Raw genomic sequence first — 22,413 nt, forward strand, 5'->3', positions numbered from 1 at the left:
AATGAACTACTGATAGAGATAGGATTTAGGAAATAGGTGATAATGGGCAATTTTTGATTATTTTTGATTGAATCTTATTAGTGATATGTTAATTATTTCGTCTTTGCATATTTTAAATATTACGAATTAATTATTTTACATCAGCCATTGGCCAATCATGAGACGAAATCATGTGAAAACACATTCAAACTATTATACAGTTCACAGCAAAACCATATATCATTAATAAGGTATAATTTTTAGTTAAATATAAATGTATGGTAATAATTAGTTACGTTCTACAACTACAGCATTAATACTTCTATATTTATTAAAAAAAATTCTATGTCGTTTCTAAGACCAATACAATCCATTTACTACTTATTTAAATAGTTCCATAAATTATCACAAATAAATAAATTATCAAAATAATGATTTTATCACGTGCATTTTGATAAAATTGCAGAATGATGCAGCGTGCCTGCGTCCCGTACGTTCTCCTTATAATCATAAATAGAGTTACGCTAAAATTTCTGAAAAATTAGTTGGTTACTCCGCCCCCCTGCGTCTCCGCCAAATCGAGCACTGATTACATTCAATTTAGTTTAAAGCTTTAAGTATACTGCATAACTATAGCAGTATAGCTTCTATGATGAATATAATGTTATACTCCAGTGATCTGAACATACAATTATTTATTATTGAAAACAATTACTTATTATTGAGACCATATTCATAGTTTCATCATCATTGTTAACAAAGATGACTTATAAATCCAACTATCAATATTATTGAATCTTATTTTAATTTTAAGTCATTTCATGCAGAACATTATTATTTATTTTATTTTTTTTATAATAAAAATAAAATAATATTGTAATATTATTTATTTTATAATTTTTTTATTATTAAAATACCAATTTTTCAATATAATTTTAAACATTTAAACACAAACCTTTAAAATTTTAAGACTACAAATTACAATCATTTTATTTCATAAGAAAATAAGTTCATAAATGTTGATTATTTATTAAAAAACGACCTCTTTTTTCCTATGAATTACTTTTCTTCCCAAGCAGATAAATTGGGCTTTGGTATTAAGACACAAGGTACTAATGGATTCCTGGAAAATAATAAGTTATTGATATTATTTATATGACTTATAACTAATTCAATTATGTTTCTTTGAAATAATTATGTTAATTTATATTAGTAAAATTATTTACATTAAAAATAAAAATGTACAATTTGTAATTTATTATTAAAAGTTTTAAAATAATGTAAACGCAGAAATGTTAATTCGTAGATGCATTCTATTTTATGGTAGATAGAAAACTTACTTATTAATATTTGGTACAACAAACGCATTCCTTGGAACATAATTAATATTTGTTGTGATGCACATAATGGACGCCATTGTAGTTTTTCGTATTTCATTAAGTTGATCTTCTCATATAGAATAATATTATAAAATATATAGTTAATACAAATGATTAACTATTTTTCTATTCTAAATATCTTAAATATTACCTAAGTTAAAAGAACCCGTTTGGTTTCCAAATTCGTAATAAAATCTATCACCAAATTTCCACCTGTAAAACATTTCTCCGACAATACATTGGAACGTGTGACCCAACACGGATCCAGGTTTTTTGTTTTCAAAAATACCTCCTACATAGTAATCAACATCGTCTACATCTTGGTATAATTTGGTTAAGGTATTGACTTTCTTTAAAAAAATATATAGGCTTATTAAAAAGTTATCTGTGAGTTTGCATTGTACATTTATAATTTGAGTATAAAATATCCAATGTAATTTACTTCTTCGCTCATTTGATCATTCAAGTCAGCAAAGGATTTAGCTTCACTCAATCCACATAGTTGTCTAAATTTATTGTACGGTGGTAATCCATAATCTCTACCACGTTCCATGTCCAAGCAAACCAAGTCAAGTCTGTTCTTTTCGTTTGCAACTCTGAATGCGAATTCACTAACCTATGGAAAATTAAAAATAACTATGGGGTTGGTTTTTATTTCAATTATTATATAGTTCTTTTCCAATATTCCATCACATTATGCATTTTATATTGACATTGGTTTTGTATATTATATTATATTATAAATAAATATATAATATACTTCTTTTGTGTAGTATTGATCTTGATCTTGTGCATTCTGAGTTAACAATCCTCTTGAAAAATGGTCGTAATTATCTTCTTTTTGCACTATTTCAGGTATAAAGTAATAATCCCTTAAGCGTATTTTCGATGTCACATTTCCGAATTCATCAACCAAACTGTAAAATAAAATATATATTAGTATACAAAAAATGTTTAAAATATTATGATTTGTATTACTTTCTAAGTCCCTGTATATAGCTATGTTGTGATCTGAATGCAGCAGCGGCAAAACTAGATAATGTAGTAGGGTTTAAATGTTTATTGTAATTGTAATCAAATCCTTCAGTCAATGGTAATAATTTGTTTGCCTTTGCGAATTCTTTTCCTGAGATTATAAGTTATAAATTAATATTAATAAAAACATTTATGTAGTTAATAAACACAAAATACTTATTACTTGTATACTTTAGTAATATACCTATAAGAATTGATACTTTTCATCAATAATTATAGACTATTCATAAAAATGTTTTTAATAATGATAAAGGTATCTGACCTAAAAGTTCCGGAACGTATTCGTTGTATATAACGTGTTGATACATTGCAATAACTATTCTTCTAGCATTTTGATATATGCGTTCATCGTCCCACGATGGGTTCATGCTTTTAAGTTTCTTGCATAAATAGTTATGTAATCTAAGAAAGCTAGTCGTCTCAATAGCTAAATCAGGAAGTTGGTTCACTCTTGGATCACCTTAGTTAAAAATGAAATCTGTTATATTTAAGATCTATGCAAGTCAATAACCAATAAAAAGTTATACGGTTTTCAATAATAATAAGAATCATCTAACCCTTCTCCGTTTTACTAACGTATCACATAAGTACCAAATATACGTTCAACAGTTAAAATTTTGTGTGTTTAGCTTAAATATTTGAGTTATATGAATCATTTTTAAATTTAAAAGTAAAACTATTATATGTATTCTCTCATCGGTTTTTAACGATGTTTAAATTTTTAAGCGAGTTACGAGTAAGTAATTTTTTAATAATTAAAAATATTAATAATTCACTAAAAAAATTAAAACATCGTAAAAATCCGACGTTAGAAGACAAATATTGTTTTTACCTATAAGTTATTAACATTTTTATTATATGATTAGTATCAAATAGATCATTTAAATCTTATATTTATGATACATATATAAAATTGATACCACTGAACATATATTTTGGTATGGTAAGTGTTAATAAGTCGGAACAACACATTTGGGTACGATGTTCTCTGATTTGTATAAGACATTTAAATACCAGAAATATAGCACACTGCAGTTGCATTGTTCACGTTGCAAAATTCTGTTGAATTATCGGCATTGGGTAAAAATACTTGGTCTTTGGGTCCCAATTGATATTTTAGCTCTCCGTCAACCAATTTCCGTAAGGATATGGCTGTATCATTTTCCGGACTATACAATAATGAAACGTCAAGAAAACTGGAGGCTCCGTTTTGCTAATAGGTAGGTAAGTATACGAAATTCGCAAAAAAAAAAATACACAGATCTCGTTATAAATTTTAATATAATAAAATAATTTAGATAAATATTATTTTATTTTCATTTGTATTACTTGTCTGACTGGTTTGATTGAACATCCTAGATCTGCTGTGTCAGCCGTTCGTGCAACGGATATACATCGTTTTTTCGATCCGGGATCGTCATCGGGAATCGTAATGTTAAGACATTGTTTTGGTAGATTTTCTGGAGTAGTGCTATCTGGATTGCAACATACCAGCGGACTACCATCGTCTTATGTAAATTATTTGAATTGAAAATAAGATGTTTGATTAATTATTATTTATTAAAATATTTACAATATTGAACCATCAATGAGGTATTGACTAGAATAATTGATTTAATATTTAATAATCAAATAAAATAATTAATTAATTAGATTGTTTTTTATATTATATATTAGATTTATTAAAATCGAAAGAAATTTTCTTGTTATTAGCATATTTTTATATTATATTTAGTATATTATGATTTTTAGTATGACTAGCAATTAATGTAATTAATCTGTATATATATTTTCTTTAAAACTTTTTCATCCTGAACAAATTGTTTGTTTTTTGAAAAATGATTAAATAAATGGGCACATGTAAGTATTTATATTTCTAAAATTATTTATCTTCTTGATAAATATTTAATGGGGTTAATGATATTGTATAGTATTTTTGAAATTATATTGAATACAACAAATATAAAATATTTATTTTTATTGATTATCACTATAGTGTTCATTTATACCTACGCTTTGAAAACATATATTCATAAATAAATACACTAAAAAGTTCAAATATGCACAAAAACTAAGAATATGGGCTAGAAATATATATATATATTGAAGGTATACATTATATAAAATCAAATCAAATTTTTTTTATAAACGTTCAATAAATAAATAAATCAGTAGTCGATAGGAACCTTTCTTAATTTTTTTCGATATCTAAGTATAAAGAAATAATAACTTTGAAATATATCTGAAAAGTCTGCATAATATTACAATATATTATCATTTAGCTCATTCCAATATTAATAAACATAATAATTATAAACATATTATTTATGTATAATAATATATTGATTTTTAATGTTGACTTAAATTTTTTCGAAAATGTGTAAACATTTTTTAAATTAGTACTTAACGATGAATTATACAAAGGTCCTAAAAAAAACACTTTTTTTAAAAAATCCATTGCCATTTTTTTGTTTTTTTTTATGGTATTTGTGGTCTAATATTGAAAATATAGACCTCAAAAAACTGTAGCTGGAACAGGATTAGGTTAGCTAATTTAAAAAAGCGTTCTTTTTGGGACACTTTGTATAGTGGAAATTGTTAAATATTTCTTTATAACTTCAAAATATAAAAAAATATGCACATTAAAAGTTTCATATTTTATTTACGATATGAAACAGATTTTGTTATTACTTAGTTTATAAGATAAACCAGAATAGATATACAATTATATATAAATCTATTATCGGTACTAATTAATTTTAACTTGTAGATAGAACCTATTAGTTCACTATAGTAACACTTATAGTTAATTATGTTGATTTAGCACTTTTTAAATGTGGATAACTCTATAAACTTTGATTCATCGTCCTTTTTGTGCAAGTTTGAATTATAAAGCATTTATATAAAAATCAATTTAACACCTTTTGATTCCGAGTCCACGAATTCTTTTAAATTAAATTGTTCTTGACAAAAAAATATTGAATCTCTATTTTTAATTTATTCGGAATTTAAATGAAAATAAAAATCAGACAATAAATTTTTAAGTAGTTTGCATTTTTATAATTAAATATAACGTTTTTTGTTTTTAAAATAATTATTATCATTTTATTATAATTTTAATAGATAATAATGATAGATAATTTAATAGATTTCTCAAAAAACATATACCTCATATCACTATCATTAATTTAGAACAGTACCTAGTGTTATTATTAGTAGGTAGAAAATGTAGGCATACATAGCAATCATACATCATCTCATTAAAAATGCTTAAGTTTTAAGGTTTAATATAGATAAACCAATATTAATTTTTGTTACACAAAAATTTAAAATTGAGTAATATTTTTTGAGATACTTACCTAATTTAGATTTGGAAAGCAACAATGCTGTGTCATGTGTAATGATTTGACCAAATTGCATCATAAGTGAATTATGTCTAGGTGCCGGAAAATCTTTATCTATGAAAGCAGTTGTTCGTATGTGTCTCACATTCGGTAATGCATGACCCGATTTTGATTTTCTTATTTGGCTATGATCTTAAATTTAATTTAATTTTTATATCATATAAGTAATAATATTAACTAATTATTCGTACTATCTGAATAATTTGCTTGAATAATTCGGATGTTTGCTGTATTAGCTTGTCCCCAAACTGGATTCTCTAAGTTATTACAACTACCATCCATAGTTCTATATCGATAATTTATATCACAATCAGGCTTGGGAAAACATTTGTCGGCAAGGTTAATATCTGCCGGGCTTAAGAGTCCATTAGATTTATCCATATTAAGTGACCTAAATAATACAAAATTCAATAACATTTAATAAAAAAAAAAAAAATGTAACACAATTTAAATTTCGATTTACGGTATCATTAAAGGATTTGGATCTGTTTTGTTAGTAAATAAATCACTTATTATTGAATTGTATGTTCCTGTATCCTGAATGTTGTTGTTTTTATGGGTATTATTTATAGCATATTTACAACGTGCTCCTTTTGAAATGTGATTTTTTAAACCTACTGGAAAAATAATAATTATTAATTACATTATTTTTGTATACAAAAAGGAAATTTTCGTTTTTATTTATCAAGTAAATAAGTTATAAGTTATAAGTAATATTTCATGCATCCCAATAAATTTGATGATAAATAGTGAAAGCCACCAATTATTTTAACAATTTTTACTTTAAGTATCATTGTTCAAGAACAAAATTGTTTAATTTTAATTGTCATGTTGAATATGTAAACATTTTTGTTTGATCTAAACTGAATCTTATTTGATTATGATCTTATTCTAATTAATTATAATATTTGTTCTTTGTTTATTATGGTACTTTTATTTAACATTGAGCAAGTTATTGTAAAACTTGTAATGAGCACTAAAATTATTTTTAATTTTTGGTGTTAATTTAATTCTAATTCGTTAGCTTTAACTTATAGAACTTAATGTATTATTGAGACGCTTTTACTTCTTCATCATAATTATACCTACTTGTATTTTTATATGTTTTATCTATACTACATTAAATACAATATTTACAGAATTGTTCTAATTTATTTATCTAAGGTTAAATTAAGTTAAAGCTACCATTAAGGTAAGATTTAAGCTACAGAGTTGGATTACCATAATAAGTTTACATAATATATAGTTTAGGTATAGTAAAATCTTAAATACATAGCTAATTTTTATTTTGGTATACTAAAATGTTATCAACCAAGCACCATAAATGTTAAAAATTTAAAACATTACCTATTAGAGTAAAAGTTAGGTAACGAATGTCAGATCTTTGATTATAAATTATTAATAACTATGAACTAATTTTCTAAAAAAGTTAAAATTATGTATTTATGATTGTAGAATGACATCAGCTTAGCATCCCGAAGGATAAAATTATTAATTTTGGTTTAATACTTAGGTTACATATTTCGAATTTTTAGTTATACTTTGTCACTAATTGAATATTTTTATTCTACAAGTTTTCTTCTTTGTAAAGTTTTGATCAAACATTTTGAATATGAGGTACAGACTACTCGGCTGAAAAAAAATTGAAGTATAGGATTGTATTTGTGATTAACCTGTGTCATGTGAGTTTTCCACGTTATGAAGATGACCACGAGATACAACAACAAGTAATATAAAATCAATAATTGCAATTGTCTTCATTTTGAACTTTTATCAACTTATAATATAACTATAAAATAACTATAAAATAACTGAAATACATTGAGATTAAGATTTAAAATTTTTTTTGTTGTTAATATATTGTTAATTTATTTTATTTAGTTGTAACTTTTATTATACCGGTAATTGTTTTGAAATTAAAATTACTATAATATATAATTTATACCTAGTATAATGTTATAATACCTGATATTAAAAATACGTAGGTATTACTTGTTAACGATTGATCTTTGACCAATCATATAACCGAACAATGTTGATTACACAGTTTTTAAGGTGTATATGGAGTGATATATTTAATAAAAACATTCATTATTTCAGAAATCTCTGAAATTTTTGAAAATATTTTTTTTACGTAATTTTAGATAGTTACAAACAACGTGAAAAAAGAAATACAATATTTTTACTTTTTCAAATGGTAACATACATTTTTAATTTTTAATATTCGAAAATAAAATAATATTTGAAATATTAGTAAATTACTTTGAATTAGTAATTTATCAGTTATGAGTATTTAAAGTTTGAATGAGTGGAGTAATTGTACCAACGTTTTGCAGCTTCATATTCTTTACCACTTCACTTTGCATATCAAAACTTCAAATACTTTAATTACTCATGAACAAGTAGTCTAAAATTACATTTTCTTATATCAAAGTACCCTATAATATACCTTACTTAAAAAAATTTCAAATTATAACGATAAGATATAATTTTACATACACAAATTTATAAATTTTTTTGTTTTATAAAAATACTGTTTTTAACGACGTAAAATTTAGTTGAAAAAATATTAAGAAAAACATCAGTAATTTTTGAAATAATGTTTATCTTATAATAAATAGATCACTCTGTATAAATCAGCGGCATATTATATTATGATTGGTTAAAAACTGAAGGACAAACCACTTGTCTAACACGTGTGATGGATTAAGGATAATATTGATATTCTATGCATCTATTTTGTGTCCTATCAAGGTTTACATTGAAGTAGACTTCATGTAACTTAAGAAATGTTGTTAGGTTTGAAATAATGTGTATCTTATAATAAATGGATCACTCCAATAAATCAGCGGAATATTATATTATGATTGGTTAAAAACTGAAGGACAAACCACTTGTCTAACACGTGTGATGGATTAAGGATAATATTGATATGCTATGCATTTATTTTGTGTCCTATCAAGGTTTACATTGAAGTAGACTTCATGTAACTTAAGAAATGTATTAGGTTTGAAATAAGTGTCTTCCATTAAATGAATAATAGATCACTCGATATATCATTGCCTATATAATAATATACATGCTATTATCTATTGACTTTTATAATTCTTGAAACACGAATTATAATCAATTAGATTTTAAATCATACAAATTTCTTATTGCTTAAAAATTGGACATTTGGTTATTGGACCCGTTTCATTGTGATTGCCTATATTATACCTGTAAAAGTTCCTCACTTTACACAAAGATTTATCTACATAAACATTTTATTTTTGAAGTTTATTTTACATCTAAATGTGTGATTTTATGTGTTAAAGACAATAAAATAATTAGAACTTCAATATAACATTAATTTTTTAAATATTAAAACTTTAAAATCGATATTTTTGTTAAACAGCACTTAAATTTATGGCAATTCATAAATATCTATAACTTTTACATGTATAAAATAGGCAATTTTGATAAGCTGGCCACAATGACGTCAGGCTGCTATTTTAAATTTCTTAATATCTCTTAAAGCAATAATATGTTTTACACTAGATTTTCACTAAATCATTCCATACAGCCTAGCTACAATAATTTAACATTCATTTTTTTTTTGTTTTGTGAGATCCTTTAACTTGAAAAGTCAATGGTGTTATTAAAAATGATACCTAGACATATCATAATCCTAATACACTTAGAATTAAACAACACAATATAACTTCAATAATGGTTTGCAGATACTGTAACATACGGCGTTAATAAGATATTAGCGTTTCATTAATTTGAAAGGTATAAAAATATTTTAAATTGCTGGTTTGAAAATATTAATTTTAACAATAATAATTGGTAACAATGTCCCAAATAACTTTTGTTTTATTCCAACATACAAATTATAAATATAAATAATAATAATTGTACTAAGTATATTCATGCCAGGGTTGTATGCTGCGTGTGGTTAAAAATCTAACAAAGATATTAATTGTGTATTTTTATGAAAAAAAATTTGAAGTATAAACAAATGGCGAAGTTTTATTTTATTTTTTTTTTATAAGAGATTTAGATTATTCAGATTAATTTAATAATTACGCCATTCAGACAAAAATTTTGTAAAATTCGCACTATTATACGAGTAGTAATTTAATAACGCAAACTTCGGGTCTTCTTAACTATTTAAATCGAATAATAATAATGTTTCATGATAATAAAAATTTTTATTTTTATATTTGGTTTAAATAATCATCAACTACTTAATTTTTAATATTTTTGACATCTAAGAAGTACAAATTATATAGATAATTAGTGTGATAACAATTTTTTTTTAAACATTTACATGTGTAACTATTTCGTTCTAACTTCTAACACTAAACATGTTTTATATCTAATGAGATATATTTATAATATTTTATACTTATACACTACAAGCTACAAAACATATAAATATATATATATATATATATAACAAATGTGATTGACACAATATTCTCATTAATTGTCTCTCCAAGGTGCCAAATTCAGTTTTGTTATTGAGTTGCAAGATACCAAAGGGTTTCTGGAAAAAAAAAATTATTTTTATTAATTAATTTAGGGAAAAAATTATCATCGATAATGGCATTCGTTATGTACCATATATTAACAACTATAATATAATAATAAATAATAAATATATTATTTATACATATTTTTTTTTATTTATTATATATTTTTATTTAATAATAAATATAAAATTGTCTACACTTTATTATTTTCTATATTACATTTAAATAAGTAATGACAATTCGATTATACCTACGTTTTTATGATACATTTTTTAAAGAATTTCTATGACCTATTTTTATGAAGTTAGGTGTAAATAATTTAAATCATAAACATTAATGTTTAAAAGTACTCACCGACTACTTGGTACATCAAATGCATTCCGTTGTATAAAACGAATGTCTGATGTCACACACATAAGGAAAGCTAATGACGTTTTTCGTATTTCATTAAGTTGATCTTTTTTCAATAAAAAAAAAAAAAAATTATAAATATATATTAAACAATTTTGATGAATATAAAAATGTAAGTACTTAAATTGTATAATTATCAACGTTACCTAAGCTAAAAGAACCTGGTTGGTTTCCAAATTCGTAAAAAAATCGATCGCCAAATTTCCATCTGAAAAACATTTCACCAATAACGCATTGGAATGTGTGCCCAAATATGGATCCTGGTTTTTGTTTTTCTAACATACCAGCTGCATAATAATCTACGTCGTCCACGTGTTCGTACAAGCTAGCTAAGGCGTCGACGTTCTACATATATATATTTTTTTAATTTATAAAACATTATAGATAATTATTATGTTAGATAATAACCAACGACCATATACATGAATTTGTATTTACTTTTTTGCTAATTTGATCAGTCAAATCCCCAAATGATCTAGCCGCTTTCAATCCACATAGTTGCCTGAATTTATTGTAAGAAGGTATTCCAAAATCTCGTCCGCGTTCCAAATCTAAGGTGATCAAGTCAACGCCATCCGTTTTGTTCGGACTTCTGAATAGAAATTCAGTAATCTAAATCAAACAATTAACATATTTTTGTTGATAATAATATTTTTTCATCATATAAATAGTATAATTTATACAGTATCAAAACAAAAATCAAATACCTCTGTTGTAAAAAATTGATCTTGCCCCTGTGCGTGTTGAGTTAGCATTCCTCTAATGAGACTATCATAATTATCTTTATTTTGTACTATGTCGGGTCTTAAAAATATATCACTTAGACGTAACGTTGACGTGGTTTGCCTGGATTCACTAACTAAACTTTAAAAAAAACCATTATAAATATTAAATATAATATAATATTTAAATGAGTTTCGTAGAACAATTTCATGATGCATATAATTGTATTTACTCCATTGATCCTTGTATATAGCTGTGGAGAGCTCTGTACGCAGCTCCAGTAAAACTAGTAAATGTAGTAGGGTTTAAGAATTCATCATAATTATTGTCAAAGCCTTGACTTAACGGTAGTAATTTATTTTCTCTGGAATAATCTCTTCCTGTAATTATTTAATATGTATGATGATAAAAATATATTATACTAATTATTGACTTATAGTTTTATGATTTGATTTATACATCTGTAATAGTTTTATTTTTTATTGAAAATCCCATATTCATAAAAAATAGTGATCACCTACCCAAAATCACCGGAACGAATTCATTGTATGTAATATGTTGATACATTGCGATGAGTAGTCTCCTGGATTCTTGGTATATTTTTTCGTCGTTCCATGCGGGGTTCAATCTTTTGAACTCGTCACACAGTATGTTATGTAATCGCATCAAAGAAATCGTGTTAACTGCCATATTGGGATGTTGGTTAACTCTTAGATCTCCTGAATATGATATACATTTTAAACATCAATGATATGATTAATAAAGTAAGTGAAATGTGTAAAACAGAATTAAATGAAATAAAATAATAATAATAAATAAACAAATAGAAAATAATATTAGATACGTTTACATAAATGTGTATTAAACATAATATATTTATTTAAAATTGTATAACATGTATAACTATCTGAATACAATTCATTTTATCGGTAAATATATAACCCTTGTAAGTTATAATTATAATTAAATAACTATGTGTAATGTGCATAAAGTAATACTTCATAGAGTTCGAATTGAAAAAACAACACGTGATATAAAGTATAGAAGATAGGTATATGCGAATATTTGGTACATATTTATTCGATAAGAATCATTGTACCTATTTTTTTGGTAAAGTGTATTTCTGTATTTTTGCTGATAATTATTTAATTATTTAATTATTGATTAATATTATATTTAACAGCAATAAGTAAATATTCATATTGTACAATAATGCTACAGTTGATTTCTTGATTTTTAATGCAGTTAAAGAAAAAATATATTTATTTATATATTCTATAATTAATAACACAAATATTATAATTTATGTCTTTAAGCTCTTAAACAGCCTATTTAAGGAAGTTAATTCCATTTTATATGATATTGTAATTTATTAGATATTAATATTAATTAATTTAATATTTATATAAATAACATTTCGAGTGTGTAAGCTTACAAAATTTCAGTATAGACCAAATATTCTAGTTTAAATTATAAAATTGTCTTGCTTTAACTGATATAAAATAACTATTGTGATTTTTGTCCTCATGAATTCTATAACGTTTATAAATCTATTTTTATTTTCATTTGTTAGTACCTTTTAAGTAGGTTTATATTCATGTTTAAATGTATACAGTAATCTCTAAATTAATATTAGCCTATTGGCGTTTATTGTAATAAATAAATAAAAAAACAAATTATGATTTTTATAGTTCATTCAAAATGAAAACTAAAACTAAAACTAAAAAATGAAGAAACCTAATCGAAAAGCTAGAACGATTTTAACGAATATAGTTTTAATTACCTGAAGCGTAGCATACTGAGTTATCTGTAGGGACATTACAAGATTGTGTTGGTTTTTTTACATTTGGTAAAAATGATCTTCCGTTTGATCCAGATTGTATTTTCAGCTTGCCATTATTAAACGTACGTAAACTTCTTGCTGTAACAGGATCTGAACCGTACAACGCTGAACCGTCAATAAAACTAGTAACACCAATAAGCTAAAATACATCGCATTGAGAAAAATAAAATTATTTAATTTAAATTTAAAATTTAAAGAAGTGTACATAGATTTTAACTGTATTTGATTGAATTGTAGATCATGCTTACTTGTCGAACCGGTTGGATTTGACAACCTATGTCTGATGTATCAGCTGCTCGTGGAATGGACATACATCGTTTTTTCGAACCAGGGTCATTTTGTGGAATGGTAATTGGAAGGCACCCTTTCGGTAAAAATCTTGGAGTCGTACCGTCTGGGTTGCAACATTCAAGCTTACCACCATTTCCTTAAATATGACACATTTTTATTATTATGACACGTTTTGATAGACTCATGACTGATTTATGTATTTAGATTTCTGCAATATATCTGACTTTAATACAAAATTCTAAAATATATAAACAATTTCTATTTTCCTATTTTTTGTGTTGGGATCACACATACATTCTATGATGTGATGAAGACAAACAAATATTACGTGTCTTACGTACGAAACTAATAATAGTTTTGAACAAAACTAATCAAATTATATTATAAATAAATATTTACTTTTTTTTTTTTAATTCATCAACTTAAATAATCTATAAGTTAGTCACTAAAATGAATAACTTAAGTTAGAATAATTAATATTACTATCTATCGTTCTTGTCTGCAAATATCTAATATGTTTGTAATAAGACCAGCTCGTTTACGCACAATGATTTAAGTTTTATAAAAATGTATACTTAAAATTCTACTCATCCTATATTGTACACATATATTGTTAAATATATTTTAATAAATACAATAAGGTGTTATGTTACATATAAATTATTTTAACATATATGTAATACAATATACATAGGTTTAGGTTAGTATGAGTGATACGATTTTATGAAATGCGAATATCTAATGAATCAGTGTTATAGTTATATACCTACTATGTTCAGTGCCCATACAAAATACCAATGAGTCACATAATTCATAACTCATAACTGAATATTGCTGTTTTTGTTAAAATAATGTGTTTTAAAGATATTTTAATGGAATTTGTAATAATATAATATTAAGTTATTAGAACTTATTTTCTATGAAATGATATATTTTTTTATCGTGAAATGTTATTTTTAGAAATCGTAAGACATATTTAATATTAACTGTTAAATGCATAAATTTAATTTCGTTTATTATTAAAAATTCACCTGAAAGCTTAGGAAATGTCAATTCAGTATCGTGTGCAATCATTTGTCCAAATTGTGTGACCAGTACATTATGTTCTGGTGCAGGTTTATCCATGTCTAAGAATATTGTTGTTCGTATATGTCTGGAATTGGGCAATTCGCGACCCGAAATTGCTTTTCTTTGCTGCGATTTACCTTAAATTATATTATTTATCATTAAAACATTTTCTGTAACTGATTATATCAGATTATATAAATAATAAATATATATATATATATATATATATATTTAATATTATACCACATTAATAATTTTACTAATATTAAATAAATAAATCATAGATAATCGTATTAAGAGGCATACAATTATTATATTTGATATAATATACTATAATTACCATCAAAATAATTTGCTTCAATAATTCGAGTACTCGCTGTATTTGTTTGTCCCCAAACTGGAAAATTCAAATTATTACAACTACCATCTATGGTTCTGAATGGTGAAATGGGATCACACTTTGGTTGAGGAAAACATTTATCGGCAAGGTCAATTTGTATTGGTTGTAACATTCCAAAAGCGTTTGTTGAAGTCATTAGGGATCTAATGAAAATGTTTAACACACTATATTAATAAACAAAATAAAGGTTGTTGATAAAAATCATAATTTAAATTTTGACTTACGGTATCTTAGCAGGTTTTGGATCTACGATTGCTGGCTCATCTCTCATCGTCAAATTTTTAGTTCCTTGACCACGAAAGAAATGGTTTTTCTTGGGGACATTTATAGCATGTATACAACGTGATTCTGGTTGACTTTTTTTTTCTAAGTAAATATAAGTAGCAATACGAGTTATTAAAATGTAAAGTATACTTATGAATATCTATAAGCTAGCTATATGGTTTTATTTAAATTATTATATTTACCTGGTCTGAGTCCATTTTCTTCTTTTTTAGGACATTGACATGATACGCAAACAAGAAACACGAAAACGATAATAGTTTTTTTCATTTTTTTAGCAACTCTTAACAATTCGACGGTCAAGACTGAAACGCATTAAAGCCGTACCTATATATGTTTAGATTGTCGTAACCCTACTTACCTATTTATAGGTTTGAATTTTAAATATGCTTAAACAATACTATCTCGCAAAATGTATCAAATCGTTCTTAAATGCACGTCATTACAAATAATAACAATAGCATTAAAAATTAAACTGATGTGGCCATTAAATTGGTGCTTGTTACATTAAACACAATAATTATGGCTTTTAGTTAACTAACCTTCTTTGACTATAGTTACTTACTTAAAGCGATTATCTCTTTATTAAAATTTACTTAGGTAAGAATTTATAATTACATAATTATTAATATGATATATTATATATTTTACGAATAATCGAATTTAGATATATTTTGAAAAATTAGTTAAATACAATAATGACAATTATATAATAGAATTTATTTCAATGTATTCAAACAAATTAATTTATAGACATTTGAATACTTTTAATTACTTTTCACGTGAAATGGTTTACTACGTTTAAAAAACTTAATGTTATTTTTTATTGTTTTAAAAATGAATTGAAAAGATACGATACCATTCTAATTATTTTAAGACCATGACGTAACTAAAATAGTAAATATTATAAATTTGTTCATTCAAAGTTATCACTTTGTACCGTACAATGTTATAATAGTCACGTTCATCAGACAACAGTTTTAATTTTTAAGGAAGAAAATAAAAACATTGAATATTTCAATATTTCAGCTATTGTAATAAAATCAACACTTATTTATCATGAAGTTAACTATAGAGGAGCAACAAATTAAAACAGGTGAAGGTAAACAATGGAAAACATAAAAACCCAAATTATTTTTCTACAATTTATTTGAATAAAAAGATAAATAAATTATACATTTTTCAAAAAAAAGTTAAAAATCGACGTTTCTTATATGTTGTATATTATTTAGAAAATCTATGTGCAAGTAATCCAAAAATATAATTCTTATTAAATTAATAAACTAGTAAAATTATTTTACTCTTCTTTCCAGGCAGACAAATTGAGTTTAGCTATAGAGTTGCAAGATACCAATGGATTACTGAAAAATTATGAATACAATACATTACGAAATAGTTTATTTTTATACATCAATTTTATGTTTTGTTTCTGTAAATTAATAATTATATTGACAATGATCTTACTATACGTGTTGTCCAATTGTTATAGTGTTACACTAAGCATTTGATATATTATGTAATATAGCTAGCAGTACAAATTATTTTAAAAATTCAAAACCATATTATGAAAATATGTATATTGATAAGTACATAATGCCTAACTAAAAACAAACAAATCTACATTAATTGTGCACAATGAGATAAGTAACCATACAAAAATTAATAAATTATTAATAATTAGGTTAAAAAATTTGTACGTAATTAATAATAATTATTATAATTTCACTTTAAGTATGAGTATCCATTAACTAATAATAATTAAGTTACAATTTAGTTAATCATGTTACTATAAGAGTATGGAGTAGAAAAAGGATTCATGTGTGGTGATTATGTATTGTGGTCACTCTCGAGCACTGTTTTCAATAAAGTTTCATATTTTAATCGAGCGTGTTTATATTTTATACGTTAAATAGTTTAGCATATGCGACAAACTAGCTTTCAACTAGTGGCTCATTACTTATTATGATAAGTGAGTTATTTACTCGATATCTTGAGTATAAACTCCGTGATATAATATGTAAATAAGAAATTGTATTGTATTGTGATATTGTATGTGAAAAATCCCTAAAAAACATAAATTATTTTGCATTAGGAGGTACTCACCGACTACTGGGTACTTCAAACATATTACGTTGTACAGAATAAATGTCTGATGTTATACACACGATGAGTCCTAATGTCGTTTTTCTTATTTCTTCGAGTTGATCTATTCAAAAAACAATTCCTATTATATTAAAGGTTAGTGAAAAACGATGTCATAAAATATATTACTATTGTATTATAATATAACGAGTAATAATAATAATAATTACGTATTGCCATATTGTATGAGTATAGGTTACCTAATTTAAAAGAGCCTATCTGATGTCCGAATTCGTAATAAAATCGATCACCATACTTCAATCTGAAAAACATTTCTCCAACAACACATTGGAATGTATGGCCTAACATGGATCCGGGTTTTGATTTTTCCAAGAGGCCAGCTACGTAATAGTCGACATCATCCACGTGTTCATAAACTTTTGATAAGGCGTCAATGTCCTTCGTCAAACAATTTATTGATTAATCTTTGGGTTTCTTACACATTTGCATTGTATTATGAAAAACGTCTGACGGTTTTTACTTTTTTATCTATTTGGTCGATTAAGTCATAAAAGGTTTTGGCCTCGTTCAATCCACAGAGTTGTCTAAATTTATTGTAAGATGGCTCTCCATAATCTCTACCACGCTCCAAGTCTACGCTTGGCAAGTCGATATGTTGATGTCTGTCCGGTATTCTGACTGCGAACTCACTAATCTATACAAATAATAATAATTGGAATGGAAATATATTAGCGATTTTTCTAGAATGTATTGTTACCATAATACGTTTTGTATAAGAGCTAAATTGTGTATACCTCTTCTGTGAAATATTGATCTACTTCTTGTGCGTGTTGCGTTAATAGACCTCTGGTGAAGCTATCATAATTATCTTGTTTTTGTACTATATCGGGTTTAAAAAAAAAATCGCTCAATCGTATTTTTGATGTTATTTTTCGGGCTTCGTTCACTAATCTGAAATTAAATAGAAATATTGCAGTGAAACAGGAAGCAATACAAAACCTTTGTTTGTGTTATTTTATTTACTCAATAAATCCACGTATGGAGCTATGTAGTGATCTGAACGCAGCGGCTGTAAAGCTAGTTATTGTTGTCGGATTTAAATATTGGTCGTAGCTATCGTCAAATCCTTTACTCAACGGTAGTAAATAGTTTTCTCTAGCAAAATCTTTTCCTGAGGCAATTAAAAATAATAATATTAAATTGATGGGTATATTTGCGTATTTGATTTAATGATCTATAGTAGTTATCATTTAACTATCAATTTTGTTTTTAATATGTATTTTAATATTTGTATTATTAATGATAGTTACATATTGACTAGGGTTGTACAGTTAATGCTCTAAAAATCTGAAAAATTAATTCACTTACACATTAAAAATATAGAAATTTACATTAAAGTAGGCAAGTATACCTACTGAAATTTCCAAAATGTGCAAAGTAATTAAAATAAATTTATGGTTACATCTTACATAGCTTGAATAGTATTAATAAATAATGTAATTAATATTAGTTATATAATTTGAAAACTGTATATATATATACATTTTTAGTACGAAAAATTAATAGGCATATAAATGAATAAATAGACATAACAATTTTTTCATAAATTAATTTATATGAAATAATCATTTTATTATTTCAAATAATTATATACATATTACATTTTGCTAAACTAATAGTTCATTTCCAAGTATGCGATATAATATAAACAGTTATACATTTATATGTATACACATACAAGTACAAAATACAACAGAATAGAATATGATTTTGTAATTAGAATGGTAATACCTTGAATCAAGTAAGTAGCTCTTTTGTACACAATTATTAAATGTATTGATTATAATTTATAAGTAATAACTAACCTAAAATTACTGGAACTAGTTCATTATATGTAACATGCTGGTGCATTGCGATGAGTAATCTCCTGGCTTCTTGGTATATTCGCTCATCATCCCACTTGGGATTTAGTCTTTTAAGCTCATCACATAAATAATTATGTAGTCTCATTAATAAAATTGTAACAACTGACATGTCTGGTTGTATATTAACTCTTGGATCACCTAATAAACACAAATAAATAATTTAAGTATATTGTAATTTTATACTCATACAGTTAATTTTTAATGCACAGGAAATATTCTTTTTTATAAAATATATAATAGGTGCTTTTGCCTTAAACTGAACCAGAAATTCGTAACTATGTAAATACGGAACATCTTTGTTCCAATATTATGTGGGAGATAGACAAAGATAACCAATGTTGGTGTGGCGGACCGTTAAACAAAACAAAATGTATAATTGGTTGGAAATACAATATTTTGATCTAACTCAAAATAAGAAAAGCTAGGTACATCATAAAATAAACTTTTAAGTAAATTTTACAATAGAATTCAACTAAAATTTAATTATCTAACATTTATTTCTCAATTATTTGATGTAGAGTAGAACATTTTCTCTTTTTAAAAAATATGTAAAATACCAATAGTGTGTTTTCTCTGTCTCTCCATAAATGGAGTTTGTTTCAATTCACCATTAGATATGTATCTTCAATAATGATAAATAATATAATATATATAGTATAAAATGTATTATTATATGTAACTATATTTTAATAAAATACCTTCTTAAAATTATTTCAATTAATTGATGTATCCAGGAGTTATTATGTTTACCAAGCTAGTTTAATATTTAATTAATACTTAATTATACATTTTAAGCACATAATATAATTATTAAATAATGTAATATAAATTATTTATATTTACATGCTCTATAATTACCTGTAACGTAACATACTGTGCTATCAAGAGTGACGTTGCAAAGTTCTGTCGCTTTTTTCACATTGGGTAGATACGATTTCCCATTAGGTCCCAACTGCCGCCTGAGCTTTCCATTTTTAAATTTTCTTATAGAACGTGATGTTTCAAGGTCTGATCCATATAATATCGATGCATCAATAAAACTAGAAACCCCAATCATCTAAAATAAACACAAAAAATAAAAATCAGCAAATGATTATTATTTTTTTTGATATAAATATTAATTTCATAATAACTAACTGATAAAAATAAAATTATATTTAAATCGATTAACTAAAAGAGTACAGACACTTACTTGTCTGACTGGTTTAATATTACAACCCCGATCCGATGTGTCAAGTGCTCTTGGAACGGATAAGCATCGGTGTTTTGAATGTGGTTCATTATCATCTGAGATTTTAATCTGAAGGCATTCTTTCGGTAGAATCTCCGGTGCAGAACCATCCTCATTACAACACTTCAATGGGCCATTAGGTCCTTATATAATATCCATTTGAATAAATAAGTATATGAGATAAGTTTGGAATTATTACAGTAATTACAAATCATTAATTTTGTATTTTGGATCGATGCCCTTATGTGTAATACAAACATTATTTGTCTAACTTTTGCAACATATATAACATAACATAAAATAACATATATGTATATTTATTCAAATCACGCATAATATGGATAAATAATATTGGTTATGAGTTATATTATCAATTTTTAACAAATTAAAAGTTTTAAAATACTAACAAAAGATACACTCGTATTTTTAATTACATTTTATGTTATAACATCTAATGTATTGGTTTCAGATTTGTAAATTCACCAATTTTTGGTGAAAAATTTTAACATATAAGTTTTATAGTTTAGTCTATTATATTTTAGTCTATATATTGTGTGCAATTTAAATCTGTCAGAGTTTATGTTTGAAAAGACTATGTTTTGAATTTTTAAATAGTAATAAGAGACAAGAATTCAGCGAAATTTTCGCTAAATTAGGGAGTTGATTTTTATTCTCTGCTATTTATTTATAATATTTTTTCCTTTAAATTTAATTATTTTATCTGATTTTTTAAAATATATCTAACTTATTCATGATACAAATTATAACATTATATACTATTGTAAGTTATGACTTTAATTTAAGTAATCAAATATAAAATATTTCAAATAGATACAAAACATTATTAATAATTTGTATGTAAATACATTCGGTATAGAATAAATTATTATTATTTTTTTTTTTGAAACTCTAACCTGATTCTTTAAGTAACGTGAATTCTGTATCATGTGTAACAATTTGAGCATATTGCATGACAAATAAATTATTTTTTGATGAAGATTTGTCAATGTCTTGTAATATGGCTGTACGTATTTTTCGAGCATTTGGCAATTCACGACCAGATATTGATTTTCTTGGTTGGGCGTAACCTAAAATTATACTATATCGTTATAAAATTTAAGCTTAAAATGATTTGTAATATAAATCAATAAGTACCATCGGAATAATTAGCTTGAATGATTCGTGTGCTTGCTGTGTTAGCTTGTCCCCACGTTGGGTATTGTAAATTATTACAACTACCATCCATTGTTCTGAATGGGTTAAAAAAATCACATTGTGGCCTAGAAAAACATTGATCTGCGAGACTTATTTCTTGTGGCTGTAAAAATCCAATGGAAGTTGAAGGGTCCATTAAAGACCTAGAATAATGCAAACCTTATAAAATTAAATGAGTAATAAAATATATTACATTACAAAGGAATAAATAGATATTGATATAAATATACAATTATTATACTCATAGTTATTTACGGTATCTTTGAAGGACATGAATCTAATACTGGTTCATCGCTCATTGTAAAATGTTGTGATTCTTCACCCTGGATGTTGTTGGTTTTGATTACGTCGTTTTTAGCACGTGTTTTCGGTGAACCGTAAGTATCTAAGAAAATAATTTGATATAATTATTATCAATATTAATATCAACACTTTTTTATTTAATTATATTTTTAAGTACATGAATTGGGTTTATTTCTTTCATTTTGAAAATTGTCACAATCACACAATAAACCCAGAAGTAAGACTAACAAAATTGTAACTTTCACCATTGTTAAAGTCTAATAAATAACGTGACAGTTGTAAATGGTATTAGTTTTATACA

The 22,413-nt window shown here is 25.1% G+C and overlaps 1 protein-coding gene across 1 annotated transcript; it reads right to left on the reverse strand.

The window, feature by feature from the left end:
• Positions 1–861: 861 nt before the first annotated feature.
• LOC114132715 (uncharacterized) lies at positions 862–22,413 on the reverse strand. The gene is made up of 28 exons (XM_050209397.1): positions 22,270–22,413; positions 22,065–22,194; positions 21,750–21,952; positions 21,509–21,682; positions 20,556–20,737; positions 20,222–20,420; positions 19,304–19,501; positions 18,462–18,609; positions 18,233–18,389; positions 17,959–18,132; positions 17,678–17,876; positions 17,439–17,541; positions 16,637–16,696; positions 16,111–16,130; positions 15,901–15,915; positions 15,521–15,640; positions 15,278–15,419; positions 14,994–15,196; positions 14,617–14,790; positions 13,543–13,721; positions 13,235–13,433; positions 11,973–12,170; positions 11,684–11,831; positions 11,436–11,592; positions 11,167–11,340; positions 10,875–11,073; positions 1,320–1,425; positions 862–1,102 (listed from the first exon to the last, which is right to left on the reverse strand). The coding sequence occupies exons 1-28, from the start codon at positions 22,358–22,360 to the stop codon at positions 1,039–1,041; spliced, it is 4,116 nt and encodes a 1,371-aa protein (XP_050065354.1). The 5' UTR covers positions 22,361–22,413; the 3' UTR covers positions 862–1,038.

Source organism: Aphis gossypii, chromosome 1, assembly GCF_020184175.1.
Source record: "Aphis gossypii isolate Hap1 chromosome 1, ASM2018417v2, whole genome shotgun sequence".
Taxonomy (NCBI): domain Eukaryota; kingdom Metazoa; phylum Arthropoda; class Insecta; order Hemiptera; family Aphididae; genus Aphis; species Aphis gossypii.

Bases quoted from the DNA above. Each gene is read 5' to 3' on its own strand.
- LOC114132715 (XM_050209397.1), bottom strand. From the start codon at position 22,360: ATGGTGAAAGTTACAATTTTGTTAGTCTTACTTCTGGGTTTATTGTGT. The intron at 18,610-19,303 runs GTTAGTTATTAC...TAATTGCCTCAG, and splicing joins ACTAGTTCCAGTAATTTTAG to GAAAAGATTTTGCTAGAGAA. The intron at 1,103-1,319 runs GTAAGTTTTCTA...ATTATTTTCCAG, and splicing joins GTTGTACCAAATATTAATAA to GAATCCATTAGTACCTTGTG.